The sequence below is a fragment of the Cricetulus griseus genome (genome assembly GCF_003668045.3).
Source record: "Cricetulus griseus strain 17A/GY chromosome 1 unlocalized genomic scaffold, alternate assembly CriGri-PICRH-1.0 chr1_1, whole genome shotgun sequence".
Classification (NCBI taxonomy): domain Eukaryota; kingdom Metazoa; phylum Chordata; class Mammalia; order Rodentia; family Cricetidae; genus Cricetulus; species Cricetulus griseus.
In genome coordinates, this window is record NW_023276807.1 from 75,398,852 (window position 1) to 75,414,542 (window position 15,691).

Genomic DNA, 15,691 nt, shown 5'->3' on the forward strand with positions numbered 1-15,691 from the left:
TTCACAGGGTTTAGCTGAGGGGCAATGTCTGCTGTTGCCATCTCTGGGTTTCTAAACTTTTTTGTCACCATTTGTCCCATAGCCCCATTGTGCCTCATGGTGCTAGCACCCCTGGGGCTGTTTCCCCCTCATCATCCCTTCCCTCAGTTCCTGGCTAACACCACCCCTTAGCTCTAACCTTCCAAGTCTCTCCCAGTAAGTTTCTTAAAAAAAAAAAAAAGCAGATGTGGTGTACATGTGTATGTATTCATTTTCTTGCATGTGTATGAGAGTACAAACATGTGAACATGTGTGCATATGAATGATATGTGTGTGATGTGTGTGTGTGTGTGTGTGAGTGATATGTGAGATGTGTGTATGTGCCTGTGTGTGTGTGTGTATGTATGTGAAGTCTGTGTATTCATATGTATGTGTGTACCTTTGGAGGCTCAAAGTTTGTGTCAGAAATCATTCTCAATCACTCTTCTATCATATTCATTGACTCATTCATCCACTCAAACTCAAAGTTCATCAGTCTCTTAGCTGAACTGTTCTGGGGATTCCCTGCTTCTGTCTTCTGAGATTAAAGTTACAAGTGGGCCACCATACCCACCTACTATTTATGTGGGTTTCTGGGGTTCCAAATCCTATTTGTGGCAAGCACTTTAAGTGGCTGGGCCTGTCTCTTCTACCCAGACAAGCACAGCAGCTTCCAATTTGGTCCTCTCCCCTCAGTCCTGCCTGCCCCTTCTAGCTTCTCATTTGGTCTAAGGCATCATTTTGATCATGACCTACTGCCTAAACTCCATCAGTGGCTTCCTACAGTCAGGGTGTCATCACAAAGGGCTCCATAATCTAGTCCAGTCCTGTCCCTACCTCACACCGTCACACAGAAACAAGGGGGCTGGAGGAGGGCTCACTCCATACAGTACCTGCCTTGTAAGTGCAAGACCCTGAGTTCAGGACCCATGTAAAAAGCTGAGCATAATGCCATGTGCCTGTAAGTATAGAACTCTATGAAGGGAGGCAGAGACATGAGGATTCTGAAAAGCTCCTAGACCAGTTGAACTGTCCTACGTGGCGAAGCTTCAGGCCAGTGAGAAAGCTGTCCCACACAGAAGTGGAAGGTGCCTAAGGACTGATACCAGAGCTTGTCTCTTGACCTCTATAGTACACTGTTTATGTACACCCTATATCCATAGGCATGAACACACACACACACACACACACATGTGCACAAGGCAAAACCAATACAAAATGACCTAGCTATAGTTTTCTTATCTAGACCCTCAATTTCTCACCTCCATATATTTTCTTACCCCAAGCCCTTGACCTAAAATGCCTCCAAACATACTCATACCCCACTCTGCATTATCAAACTGATGCCTAACCATTTCTTTTTAAATGATACTTATTTTTTATGGTGTATCTGTGTGTATAGGGGGGTAGGTGTGGGCACAAATGTGCCACAGTGCATACGTTGAGGTTAGAGTGCCCTGAAGAAGTCAGATTTTCCCTTCTACTATGTGGGTCCCAGGTATGCAACTCAGGTCATTATCCTCGACAGCAAGAGCTTTACCATCGAGCCATCTCCCCAGGCCATTTCTCCATTCTTTTTTGATTTTTTGAGACAGAGTTTCTCTGTGGCTTTGGGGACTGTCCTGGGACTCGCTTTATAAACCAGACTGGTCTCAAACTCACAGAGATCCGCCTGCCTCTGCCTCCTGAGTGCTGGGATAAAGGCGTGCACCACCACCACCTGGCTCATTTCCCCTTTCTTAAGGTTCTCGCAGAGGCAGCTAGTCCAGCTTTTTGTTGTTTTCGGTTCTAGCCTGTGTATCAAGGTTCCTGTGGTCTCCCACAACCTCAGCATCAGTGACATTTGGGGTTCACTAATTCTCTGTTGTAGAAACGATGGGGCACAGGATGTGATGTCGAGCAGCCTCCCTGGCCTCTCTCTACTAGATGCTGTAGCAATACCTTCCACTTGTGAGAAGCAAATGTGTCCCCAGTGATTTCTCCAACCCTGTATCCTAAGTGTCAGCCACAAACAGCAGCTCGGCAAGCATTTACTTGAAGAATGGAAGGAGTGATGGCCTCACCGCCCATGACACTACCTAGTTGAACAGTCTCTGCAAAGATTCCCTTCCTTCTTTATTTCCTTCCTTCCTACTTCTTTTTCCTTCCTTCCTTCCCCTTTTCCTTCCTTCCTTGATCTCCATTGCTTTTAGGCATGGGTAGTAGGCCCCAGATCCAGACAACTCTCCACATGTGTAGATACAGGCCTTTCTTGAGGATGCTTAGGGCAGGAAACAAGGTCAGACCTCTCTTTCTGCCCCTCCACCTTGTTTGCCTCGTTGCCTCTCAGGTTCCTCTCTATAGTCCTCCAACACTACCCTATGGGCAGGAGCTCCATGCTGGGGGATACCTCACCCTCTTTTCATGGTTGGGGATGATGCAGCGCACAAAGTTAGGCGTGGTATTACGCAATGTAGTCATCAGCTTCCCCAGCTGTTCCTTGTAGAGCTGGCCCACGGTGCGGAACATGCCCTTCTTGGTCTTAGAGGCGCTGGGCAGTGAGCTCTCAGTCATCTTGGCCATCTGGTCCAGCCCCACAATGCGGTCCACTGTGAGGTACATGGAGGGTGACATTAGCCTCTGACCCCTACAGGGGTCCTGTACCTCTGCCACTAGCCAGAAGACCAAAATGTGATGATGGTGGTCAAGGGACATGTTTTGTGCAGGTGATACTCTATGGGAGACTCCAGACCCCAACTAGGGGCATACCATCCACATCTTTCTCTCTGATGGTAGGGTAAGGGCCTCTAAGTAGTGTCAATTTGGGCATCCTTGAGAGCACCCAAGCAGCAGAATAAACCAATGTTCTCTGTTTGGTCACAGAGACCAAAGGAGACAGTTTCATTCTTGGTACTAACTCACTGAGTAGCCTGGCCCTGGCACTGTATTGTGTTTCAGCTTCCCTTTCTCAACTATGGCAGCAATAGCAGCACCTAACTCCCAAGGATGGAATGTGGCCACAAGGCATAGAAAAGCCTGCAGCTGCACAGTAGCCTTCAGTACTTCCTCTATCCTTGGGGATTTGCTGAGAACTGACCATGTATGGGCCCTAAGCACACACCAAAGGCCCTGCCCACCTCAGTTCATAGGTAACCATCGCTAACAGAAGGAGGTGGACAATGAATTATACTATATCGGGTGGTGAGGTTTACTTAGAAAAATCAAGAATAGATAGTGAAGGAGAGGGTAGGAGTGAGAAGAGGAGAGAAAGGGGAGAGGAGAACAGGATGGGGCAAACAAGAGGGAGAAAAGGGGTGATCTTCCTGAGGCAGGGTGATGTGGAGTATCTGTCTGAGAAACTGATCTTTGAGCAGATACAGAAACAAAGGAGTGGTCACCCAGGTGTCCACCTTTCCACAAATACACAGGTGTCCAATGGATGAACGTTCTTGATCGAAGATACAGCAATTGCTCTGAGGAGGAACTGAGCAGACTGGTAAGCGCTCAACAGAACAAGCAGTGGATAATATTACTACCACAGAGGAACTTTCACTTTGGGCAGGTGCTCTGCCACACAGCCACGGCCTTCCTGTTTCTTCTTCAGAATGGAATGAGAAGTGCCCATAGGCTCAGCAGGTGCTGCCATCATGGCCAGTTGGTGCAGCACTGGATAAAGCCAGAGTTTCCTATGTGTCCAAGCTCCAGCCCCAGCCTGGGCTTTAGTAGGGGGACCCTGGTGCAAGGCTGCACACCACTGGTGAGAATTAACCTCATGTAACTCCTGTGGCAAGCAAGATGAGGTGCTGACCCAGTTTACCAATGAGGACATCCAAGCTTAACTGTTAGGCAACACGTCTAAAGTCACAACTCGTATGTTGCAGAGACAAGACATGAAGTCCTTCTGACTTCATCATGGGGACTGATTCATCATGCCTAAGTTAACCCACTTCCTGGGCCCTGATACGGGACCTTCTTGGTAAATCTAGGAATGGGATAGAGGAGCTCAATGTCCCTCACTTAAGAAGAAGCTATGAACTGAATTTTCCAGGGAAAAGAGACAGATATATAAGTTAAAGATTCTACAAGGCTGACAGATTGGTAATTCCGGGGAGTTGAAAAGTTGCAGACCCAGAACCAAATCATCTTGGGCTATCTTTAGTCCTTAAATGGCCATTTATCATCTATATCCATGCCCGACTTAATATTAATCTGATTATCACAGACAGTTTGAGGCTGTCTTAACAGACTGCCAATTTCCACTGACCCTAAAGCTAAAATGTCTTCAGGTCCCCACCAGAGCCCTTAAAAGATTACCTTGATTTATGACTTCCTTTTGTTATGGAACATTAAAACATCATAAAACCATGTCCACAATAAGACATGTCGTTTGGAGTATCCTGAGCTGGTGTTTTCCAGCCACAGTCACTCACACTTGGCTTAGAATAAACTCTTATTTCCTATAAAGGGAGAATTGTGTGTTGTGTGGACAAAAGTGTTTCAGTGTGATAGCATGTGACAGCTTGATCCTCTCCCAGTCCCCATGTGGGGCCTCCCAGGCTGGGGCAGATGTAGAAACCAGGGCAGTAGGTCTCAGGTGTTCAACCTTCTAGCTCTTAGCTGCCTCCAGGACAGGAAGGGAAAGCCTTACCATCCTTCCACAGGTCAGCCACAAACTTGTCGGATGAGGCATTGAGGAGTGAGGTCACATTGTCATTTAGTGGGTCCATGTTCTTGGTAAGCCAGGCACTTGCATTATAGTCCACCTGCCAAAAGCCACATGACATCAGGCTCACTTCCCCAGAAACCTCACCTCAAAGCCCAATTCCTCCCATATTTCTCACATCTCTAGACATCAGATGGGAAATGCCATTTTTGCTTCCACTGATATAATAGATCTCTACTGACATCAAAGAAGAGATCAATAGGTCAGAATCTTCAGGGACCCTGCACATAGTAGGGCATTCACCAGTGGTAAGCCAGAGCCTGAAAAGCCTCTTGCTCTTCCATACAGCCTCATAGGGGCCACTTTTTGCCATAGCCTCACACTAAGCCCCGGAATTGAATGAGGAAGGTAACAGTGACAAAAGCTGTCCTAGACACCCCATGCTTCCCCCATCGCAGGGCAGCTTGACAGGAATCCTCATTATTAAATTCAGCACAGGGGCTTCTTCCCCACTGTCTGATAAATAGGGCTTATTTTACTGTGCTTCATCACAGTACAGGGAATTGAACCCAGGATGTCAAGCAGGGTAGGCACGCTAGTCTGTTCTCTGTGGCAGTGGTAAGACACCAGGACCAAGAGCAGCCTAGGGAAGGAAAGGGTTTATTTGGCTCAGAATTCCAAGCTAGAGTCCATCACCAAGAACAGTCAGGGCAGGGATTCAAAGTGTCACATCCATAGAGAAGGACACAGTGGAGCAAAGGTACCTATGCTGCCTGTTTCTGCTTTCTCCTGTCACCCAGGAGGTGGTACCACCTGCATTCAGGGCAGGTCTTTGCACCTTAATTAATGGTCAATACAATTATCCCCCAGCCCAACAGGCCCACAGGCCAACCTTACCTAATTCCTCAATTGAGACTCTTCCAGAGTATTCAAGATCTGAGACTAACCTTCATAGCAGGCAAGTGCTTTGCCACTTAGTTACATCCCTAGTCAGTTATCTTGGAAGTCTTGATACATGGATATATAGAAAATGAGTCTTTGGAGGCCACAGCCATTGCCAAAGCACCCTTGCTGTGAACACCCACCAACCCTTGAAGCAGAGCACCCCTCAAGACCAGTACCTTCCCAGCATAGTGGATGATAGAGAACTCGGTTTTGTCCTTTAGCTGCTTGGGCTTCTGAAATTTGGGATGGTTGCCCTGCTCTGAGCACAGCTTCTCCACAAAAGACTTGTCTGTGGCTTTGGGGAACCAGCATTCTTCATCCAGCAGGGCCAGCACACCCGGAGGGTTGTTCTGAGACACAGGAGGGCAGGGTCACCACCAGGCAGGATCACCTCCAGGTAGAGTCACTACCAGGCTCACCAGGAAGGACCAACCATCCAGATGCCACACACACACAGCCAGGTGTGGTGGCACAGGACTGGAATCCTGGCAAAATGTGGATAGTGGAGGCAAGGAGGATCAGGAGTTCAATGATTGCCTTGGCTACAAACAAGTTCAAGGCTAGGCTAAGCTAAATGGGATACTAATTAACTCAAAAAAGTATTTCCCTCTCCAGAAAGAGAGAGGTCACACACAGGAGTGGCACTGCTACTCCATTTTGCTTATATCAAAGGTGAATCCTTGCCCTCTTTCCTCTATCCTCAAACCTATCAAACCATTACCATCTAGTTGCTACACAGCTTGAGCGATTGAGAGCAAGAATTAAGAGGACATAAAATGTTTGCTGCTGCTCATGCTGGGTAATATGCATTACAAAGATTGCATTCCCCTCTCCTGCTTTGAGTGGATATGGAACTCAGGGCCTAGAATCTGCTAGGCAATCCCTCCATCACTGAGCTTTATTCCCACTCGTTGTGTTGGTTTGGTTTTGAGACACAGTCTCCTGGGCTTTCAGACACAGTTTGAGACACTATATCCCAGGCTGCCAGAACTCACTATTCAGTCAACACTAGACTCAAATCCTCCTGCAGCAATCCTCCTGCCTCAGCCTCCTGAGTGCTGGGGTTAGGTGTGAGCCACCTACCCAGTTAAGATTACATAAGAATTTCAGAAGAATCTGTTTCTTGGTTTCTTTATAAACTTACTCAGGATTCCTTTCAGCAAAACTTTTCCTGTGTTTGAGAGGGTCTAAATTAAGGTGTTGGTGTGTATCCTTCATCCTGGGGGAGCTATGTCCACGTTGAGTACTCTGACGCATAGAATCATTTCCTGATTGTCTTCCACAGTGTCTTACCAGTAGATTTGGTTTCACCACTAGCTCTTCCAGGAGATGAGGGTCCATGCCCATCTTGTTCATAGTTATAGCCCCATCCCTTAAAGAAGAGGCCCAGCATGCAGTGAGTGTTTTCCTGTGGTGACTTTAGAAGTTTGGGATACATTAATGGACAAAGCACAGACTCTCTGGGAATGAGTGAGAAGGAGAGAAGAAGAGACAGACTGAGGAAATTGCATTATGGTGGTGTCTGTCCTAATCCTACCACAGGAAGGCTGAGACAGGAGGACTGTCGTTATCATATATCAACCATGAGTGGTGATGCATACCTGAAATTTCAGCACTGGGGAGCTGGAGGCAGGAAGATCAGAGGTTCAAAGTCATCCTCAACTACACAGTGAGTTTGAAGCCAGCTGGGGCTACAATGAGACCCTGTCTCAAACAAAAACCACTTATGTATGCTAATAAAAATATCTTTAAACTTGAAAGTAATAGATCACTTGCCTGGTGGTGGCAAGGTCCTGGTGTGTAACCCCAGAATTGCTAAAATTGTTTTGCTGAGGACCAGCATGATTAATCTCAACACTTAGGGGGCTGAGGCAGGAGGACTCTTAGGACTTGAGGCTAGCTAGCCTGGTCTACATACTGAGTTCCAAGTGAGTTGGCTCAAAAAGAGGGGAGGAGTGGTATAAAAACAAAACAAGTTTGATTGTAAACGTAGAAAGCATGGCTTAGTTCCCCAAAACCCCATTTACAGCCTTCCAGGACTTGCCCAGAGGCACCACCCACATGGAAAGCATGCTCCGACTAGCTGTGTGCAAGTGGGCCAGCGTGCACAGCGCCAGCCCCTCACCGGCCGCTCAATCAGCTCGATGCAGGGCTGCAGGTCCAGGCCGAAGTCGATGAAATTCCACTCGATGCCCTCGCGCTGGTACTCCTCCTGCTCCAGGATGAACATGGTGTGGTTGAAGAGCTGCTGCAGCTTCTCATTGGTGTAGTTGATGCACAGCTGCTCGAAGGAGTTTACCTGTGCGCATGCATGGAGAGGGAGGGCCGTTGAGATCATAGGATGGGGAGTCCCACTTGCAGGAAGCCCCATGGCCCAGACCTGGCTCTCTGAAGAGTCCTTCCTGCCACCTCAGCACCCAGACAGGTTCAAGACTCAAATAAGACTTTGTAAAGCCCCATATGGCTAGCAAAAGTGATCCACACCCATACCACAGGGCACTCACCTTACATGATCTATATATAGACGGACTAACCATATAATGCATGTTCTCGTCATTTCACAGACAGGGAAACTGAGGCTCAAAGATAGGGTGACCCCACAGTAGAGCTCTGTGATACATCTGTCAGCCTCTAGGGCTTTTATTCCTCTGAGAAAATTCCCTCTGATTCATGGGAATGGAACCCAGACACTCTGTGTTCACTATGTGAAATATGGTAACGATTTGAGTTTTGTGCTTGGCTTGGAGGTGACCCATTGGCTCAACTCAAGTGGACAGGAACCACTAAGACTTCTACTTTAAGATTTGGGCTGAAGCTCTTAGACATGAGACACTCTTTTCTTTTTTTATTTTTTTCTCCATTTTTTATTTAAATTAGAAACAAGATTGTTTTACATGTCAATCCCAGTTCCCTCTCCCTCCCCTCCTCCTGAGGAGGGCACGAGGGAGCAGGAAGGTTGAGTCAAGGGAAGAATTGAGAAGAGTAAGATAAGAGATACCATACTAGAGGGATCCATTATAGGTTTACAGAGAAATCAAGCACTAGAGAAATGTCCAGAGATCTACAAGGATGGCACCAACTAACAATCTAAGCAACAGTGGAGAGGCTACTTTAAAGCCTTCCCCTGATAATGAGATTGATGACTACATTATATGCCATCCTAGAGCCTTCATCCAGTAACTGATGGAAGCAGAAGCAGACACCCACAGCTCAACACTGAACTGAAATCCAGTTGCAGAGAGGGAGGATTGATGAGCAAAGGGGTCAAGACCAAGCTGGTAAAACCCACAGAAACAGCTGACCTGAATAAGGGGGATCTCATGGTCCCCCAGACTAATAGGTAGGAAACCAGTATAGGACTGATAAAGACCCCACAAACGTGGGTGTCAGTGAGGAGACCTCAGAAATCTATGGGGCCTCTTGTAGTAGATCAGTACTTATCCCTAGCACATGAATGGACTTTGGGAGCCCATTCCACATAGAGGGATACTCCCTCATCCTAGACATACAGGGAAGAGCCTAGGCCCTATCCCAAAGTATATGACAGACTCTGAAGACCCCCTATGGAAGGCCTTAGCCTCCCATGGGAGCAGAAAGGGTATGGGAGACACTCTTTTCTAAGATTGTTAAGTGGCAATATGGAGCTCTGGCACTATTTTGGCACCATGAAGGGAGAGCTGTTGGAGATGGAGCCAATGTAATAGAAAGCAGAGCAGGTAGGTATTGCCTACTGCTTCCAGTTTTGCTGGATATCCAATTTATACAAGCCAATACATAAATAGTGGATTTATGTCTCTTACACACACTCAAGTATAACCTTAACCAGATAGCTTCCTACCCATAGTGCCTATCTGTATATAGTGCCTTTCTACAAAATAATAATGTCTCAAAGCCCATCCTAGAAGACCAAAACCATGGATTTACCTCAAAGATCTCAAACCCGGCAATATCCAGAATCCCCAGGAATGAAGCTCCCTGACGATGGGTCTTGTCCAAGGCTTTGTTCACACGGCTGAGAATCCACCGGAAAAGGCGCTCATAGGTGGCCTTTGCCAAGGCTTCAATGGCAAAGTCAGCCTGCAGGACAGTGAAGAAAACATGGTATTATCAGGAGGAAAATGGAAGAAAGAGTGGTAAGACTTAATAGCTGGTTAGGTAATGAAATATACCACCCATGAGAAGCCTGTGGGGCCTGTTCCCACCCAGGGTCAATTAGAGCCTGTCAGCCTTGCTTGAAAATATACATAGACATTTCCACAGGTCAGGTCTCTAAGGTCAGTGATGTGTGAGGGAGTCTGCTTTCAGTCGACAGTGTCCTCAAGAGTTGGCATAGTACTGAAAACATTTTAGCATTGGATAGATGAAATAGATGAATAGAGGCACAGATGGACAGGTAGAGGAATGGTAGATGGATCGCTGGTGGATGAGGGGATTGGTAGAAGGGTGGTTAATGGGTAAATGGATGAATGGGTAGGTGAGCTGGTGAGTGGAAGGATAGATGGTTGGGTCAACGTGTGGATGGGCGGGTGGATGATGAGTGGTTGGTGCTGAAAGGATGGTTGTTGGATAGTTGTTAGTCAGATGAATGCTTGGATGAACAGGTAGATGGTGAGTGAGTGGGTGGGTGACGGGTGAGTGGGGAGATAGCCAGGTGGGTGGAGAGATGAGCATGTGGGTAGATAGACGGATGAATGGCGGGTGGATGAGTAGGTAGGTGGCATGTATGTGGAATGACAGGTGATTGGATGTGTAAATGGATGGAAGGTGTGCAGCATAAACAGCCACAGCATCATTACCTGTTCTTTGGTCTGAGCTTTCTGTACCACATCCCGTCCGACTTTGATACGTGGGGTCAGGATGGCTCTGGTGAAATCTGTCACATTAATCCCCACAAGGTGGCAAACTTTCTGAGCAGCTGTGTGAGAAAAAGAAGCATTTTAACCATGCCACCAAAGAGAATAGGTGCCACTGGGGATGCCACTGTCATCTACACTGTTTATTTCCCTTTAAAGGAAGAGAAATGTAAGTCACCACCTATCTGGCAGTGCACACCTGTCATCCCAGCACTTGGGAGACAGTGGCAGGAGCATCAGAAGCGCAAGCTCATCTCTGCCCCAATAGTGAGTTTGAGCCCTGTGTATGCTGTGTGAGACCCTGACTCAAAAAATAAAAGGCAAACAAAAATGCCTATAAAAGAAAGAAAAAAGGAAACTATAATGTATCTATAAAGTCTATTCTGGTCATAAGTATGTGACTTGTTATATACTACTGTGTATATCTTTGCATTTAAAAACTTATTTCCAAGACCGCATAGAACCATACCCTCAGCTGCTTCCTACACACAAAAACTTGTCTATCCCATGGTGTGTGTGTGTGCGTGTGCGTGTGCGTGTGCGTGTGCGTGTGCGTGTGCGTGTGCCTGTGCCTGTGCCTGTGCGTGTGCCTGTGCCTGTGCCTGTGCCTGTGCCTGTGCCTGTGCCTGTGCACACATGTCCAGCAGATAGTCATAAACTTTAGGATTTCTCCATTGCTACACGAGCTCTCTATTCATGTCTCTTTCTGTGGACTCTCCTGGGTAACTGGATCCTGTTCATGGACCACATTTGGGGAGAGTATACCACAATATATGGCCAATGGGGTAGCCTCTGTGCGCCTGTAAAGCAATACAATATATAGTCTTTGGTGGTTCCAAAACTGGAAACTTTATGTTCAGCTGCCATCAAGAGTGGTGGGGGCCAGGGGACTTTCTCAAAAGCACAAAATGTGGAGTATTTTCAAGAAAGATTGCCAGAATCAGTGGGGGAAACCAAATAGGGGAACCCTGGTTCTCAGATAACTATGAATTTCAGATAAATAACACTTTGTAGTAGAACCTCATTTCAAAGGTTTTGCTTTTATTTGTGTATATGTATGTGAGTCCATACACGAGTGTGTGGTGGCTGAAAAGAGGGATGGAAACCCTAGAGCTGAAGTTACAGACAGTTGTGAGACAGTTGACCTGGGTGCTGAGAATCATACTTGGATCTTCTGGAAGAACAGTGAGTGCTCTGAACCTTGAGCCATCTCTCCTACCCTAAGGGACATCCTGTGATGGCTTATCTGAAATCTGGGTTCAACTGTGCCACCTGTTTTATCTGGCACTCCTCATTTGCAGGGAACTTGGGGTCTGTCTCCTCAAAAAGATTGTGCACCATAAGAAGGGCTGAGCTGGCCTTTTCTGCTGTGTCCCAAGGCCTGGCAGAGTGTAACTGCTTAGGCAATAAACCATAGGAGGCAATAAACCATAGAGATGACCAATGAGGGTCTGTCTGGCCTGAAACACTGAACTTCTGACTTTGTGCTGTGGGATATGCAGCCATGAAACACTTGAAGGAAGAGGCAGTGACAGCAGAAAGCCCCCATAGCCATGCAGCACATGTCCAACACCTGAGTGAATGGCTGGGATGGCAGATGGTGCTACCCCTATGCACGCTAGGGCCTTCCTATGCAGACACACTTCTAGATTTTAACTTACACAGGAGGCACCATAGTGAGCTAATAACAGTGATTAATAGTAAGTCAGGCAGCCAGCATGGTGGCACACACCTGCCATCCCAGCACTTGGAGGATCCTACTAACCATAAAGTAACAATGACAGTAGTAGCAAATGACCTAATTATTACAGTGTATTATAATAAAAGTCACAGGAAGGTGGCCTTCCTCAAACCCCCTCACTGCGTTGTCTCTTTTAGACCACAGCTGACTGCCATGTGCAGCCATAGATAAGGGGACATCTACATCACCAGGGCCTGAGTGGGAGCTGCCCTCCCATCCCTGAAACTGTCATCACTGGGACAAGTGACAAGTACCTGTATTGTCAGGCATGGATGCCTGGTCTGTGTTTCGTTCCTTCTTGAAGACAATGTTTCCCAGCTGAAGGACGGATGAGACCACCTTCAAGATGGCTGAAGTAGGAAGAGAAGAGTGGATCAGATAGTAACAATCCAAAGTATTCTGTTGGTTGACAATCTAATCACCACTGGACACCCATAGCCAACCAGTGTTATCCCTCTGTAGACCAAGTTCTGAGTTATTGAATCTTGACAAGAGTCAAATTGCCTGGATGTGGGAGCTGAGTATTGCTAGGAAGTTGCCGAAAACCTTGTTTTGCATGGGGTTTCTCTATGCTGCTGGGATTTTCCAGCTCCAGCCGTGGACCAAATGTAGTTCACTGACTATTATGGATGAATGGATGGAGGAAGGATGGTAGATACATGGAGGAGCGATGGGTGGAGGGAGTGTGGACTTAAGGATGGATAAATGGATAGAAGATGGACACCTGAGTGTCGACGGATGGGATATGGATGGCTAGACAGAGGGATATGTGTGGGAAAAAGAATGACTGGGTGAGCGGAGGGTGTGTCACTGATCAGTGCCAACAGTTGTCCTAATTGAACTGTGCAGTCACCATGTTCCGTGAATAAAGTGTAGAAATTCTGTCTTTCTTTGATCCCCAGGCTAAACCATGGGCTTTAGCTCCTTCATAGCAGCTGGCCTCACACCGGAAGGGCCAGACCCTGTCAGAAGGAGGAAGATCAAGTTGCTAACTGCCAACCTATCCACACACCCACTGCCCGCCACTGCGAAGCTGCTACAGAGAGGGCACTGGTAAGGATGCTCTTTTTCATACCAACACCCACAAAAGAACTTTGCAAACTAGGATGTGCTGCCCTCCTGATTCTCAAAAGTAACAATCTAACCTAGGTATTGCCAAAGTGCCTGCAGAGTAAAGGTGAGTCATGTAACCCCAGCTCAGCCTTGCTGAACTCAGGGCAAAAATCCTCAGGCAGAAGGCAGTCCCGTACATCCATGGGATGTTTAGTAGTACCCTGTCACTCCCCAGTAAGATTGCAGCATTGGCCCCTTCTAGAGCTAGGACAACTAAAAAAAATGTCTCCAGACCTTGCTAAGTGTTCCCTGGGGTAAAGAAAGAGTCAAGTCACCCTTCCTTGAGAATCATTGGTCACAGTGATTGTGACAGACTGATGAGCATGGAGGACTCCCAGGGACTATAACTATAACTCCACTTATGGTGGCAATAGATAATCTACCAATCATCTTTTCACCAGGGCAAAGGTGACCACAGTTATCAGAACTGATGTTTCTTAGTATGATAGGAACCAAAATCTAAACGTGAAATCCACCCACATTGGGAGCCAATTTTAAAAACCAAGTTTGGGACTAGACAGGTGACTCAGAAGATCAAGCCTGATAACCTGACGTGTCCTCTAACCTCTATACATGCACCATGGCACAGTCCACCCCAGAAGATAAATGGTTAAAATCTTTTTTGTTTTAGCTTTTCACTGGGTACAGTGGTACACTCACATAATCTCAGCACTGGGGGGACTGAAGCAGGAACAGTGAGAGCTCCAGGCCAGCATGGACAACTGTGCAAGGCACTGTTTTAAAAAATTAAGCTAAAAATACTTTAAAAACATACACTTTCTTGCTAGATAGTCACTCTAATTTATTGAAACCAATATAATCAGGGCATAAAATTGGTACTTTGATACATTGTTGCTTGTGATAAAGCTCACAACAAATATGGCTGTCAAGTTCTCTCCGGCACATTAAAATATTCAGGCCACATTAATAGAGATGAGATGTGGAGTGCCATCAATTCAAAAGTCTGAGGTAGGATCGTGACTCTCTATAGTCCCTGGAAGGATGTACACAGGGATGCTAGAAGCAGCTGTAGGGCTCCCGTTCTGGCCCTGTTCTCAGCAGCTGTGTGACCTCAAATGACGCATCAGTCTCTTGGGGCCTCTATTTTGCCAACTGAAGAGTAACAAAAGCATCTGTCCTGTGGTTGATTGTCACAGGGTTCAACAGCACAGCACCTAATGCAGCCACTGTGAAATAGTTTATTACAGTTTTAAATTTTGTTACATTTCATTTTACTTATTGGGTTGGTTGCTTGCTTGATTTGTTGTTGTTGTTCTTGCTTTTTGAAACAGGATCTTACTATGCAGTTCTGACTGGCCTGCAACTCACAGAGATCCTCCTGGCTCTGCCTCTTTAGTGCTGGGATTAAGGTATACCCCCATGCCTGGGTTTGCTTGTTCATTTTCATAGCTGAAACAGGGTCTCAGTCTATACCCCTGTCTGCTTGAGCTCACTATGTAGCCCAGGATGGCCTCAAACTCATAATGACCCTCCTGCCTCAGCCTCCAAAGTGCTGAGATTACAGGTGTGTGTCACTATGCCTTGCTAGAACATGCCATTAGAATTAAGAGTTCATTTAGCCTGGCTTTCCACCTGGTCCCTGACATGAATTATTCAAGAAGTTTAAGGGTCCAAACTTCTATTCCCATAGGCAAAAGTGGGGTTCTGAGAGTGAACCGCAGCAGCAATTCATTATGCATTCTTGGGCAGACCCTCTTGCTTCTCTGCCTCAGTTTCCCCATCTACAAACAAGCTAATCACAGCTGCCTCATGGGGTGTCTATGACATTAAATAATGGACCTAAAAACCTTGACATCATGTTTGTCTGACACATACAAGACCTAGACTCCATCCCCAAGACTTCAGGGGGCATAGCCGTTGGTAGAGAGCTTGCTTAGCTTGCAGGAAGCCGTGGGCTTGATGCTCAGCACCATGTGCAGCACATGCCTGACATCCCAGCACTCAGGAGGGAAGAGGCAGGAAGATCAGGTATTCGAGGTCACCTTCAGCAACACAGTGAATTCTGGGCTAGCCTGGGCTATTTGAGATCTTGTCTCAGAAAGTTAAAAGTCCTGCTTTGTTCCCTACAAACTTCTCTTACTCTCCTGTGAGCATTTATAACAGAGGTCAATGTTTTTCTAAAACACGATTTAAATGGTCCCATCTGTCCCCCATTTACAGGGCAGACAATAATAACTTTTATCAATCACCACTTCAGTTTATTCCTGCTTTTTTTTTCACTGTTTGAATAAAATACACTGAACACCTTAGTGTCTTAAGGGGAAAGCAAGAAGCGCATGGGTGGGGCCCACTCAGTGTGTTTTCCTAATCTCTCTTTGTGTTTTCTTAAAACCGGATTAGGCCCTAAACTGACCCTTG

At 46.6% G+C, this 15,691-nt stretch overlaps 1 protein-coding gene across 1 annotated transcript in view; it reads right to left on the reverse strand.

Annotated features, from left to right (window-relative positions):
- LOC100771006 (myosin-11) overlaps positions 1-15,691 on the reverse strand; it is an 80,250-nt gene that overhangs the window by 24,170 nt on the left and 40,389 nt on the right. The window contains exons 9-15 of the mRNA XM_035453412.1: positions 12,454-12,549; positions 10,402-10,520; positions 9,530-9,682; positions 7,731-7,904; positions 5,782-5,955; positions 4,646-4,760; positions 2,413-2,606 (exon numbers count right to left, since the gene is read on the reverse strand). Coding sequence (XP_035309303.1) covers positions 2,413-2,606; positions 4,646-4,760; positions 5,782-5,955; positions 7,731-7,904; positions 9,530-9,682; positions 10,402-10,520; positions 12,454-12,549 — 1,025 coding nt within the window. The remainder of the gene's footprint in view (positions 1-2,412; positions 2,607-4,645; positions 4,761-5,781; positions 5,956-7,730; positions 7,905-9,529; positions 9,683-10,401; positions 10,521-12,453; positions 12,550-15,691) is intronic.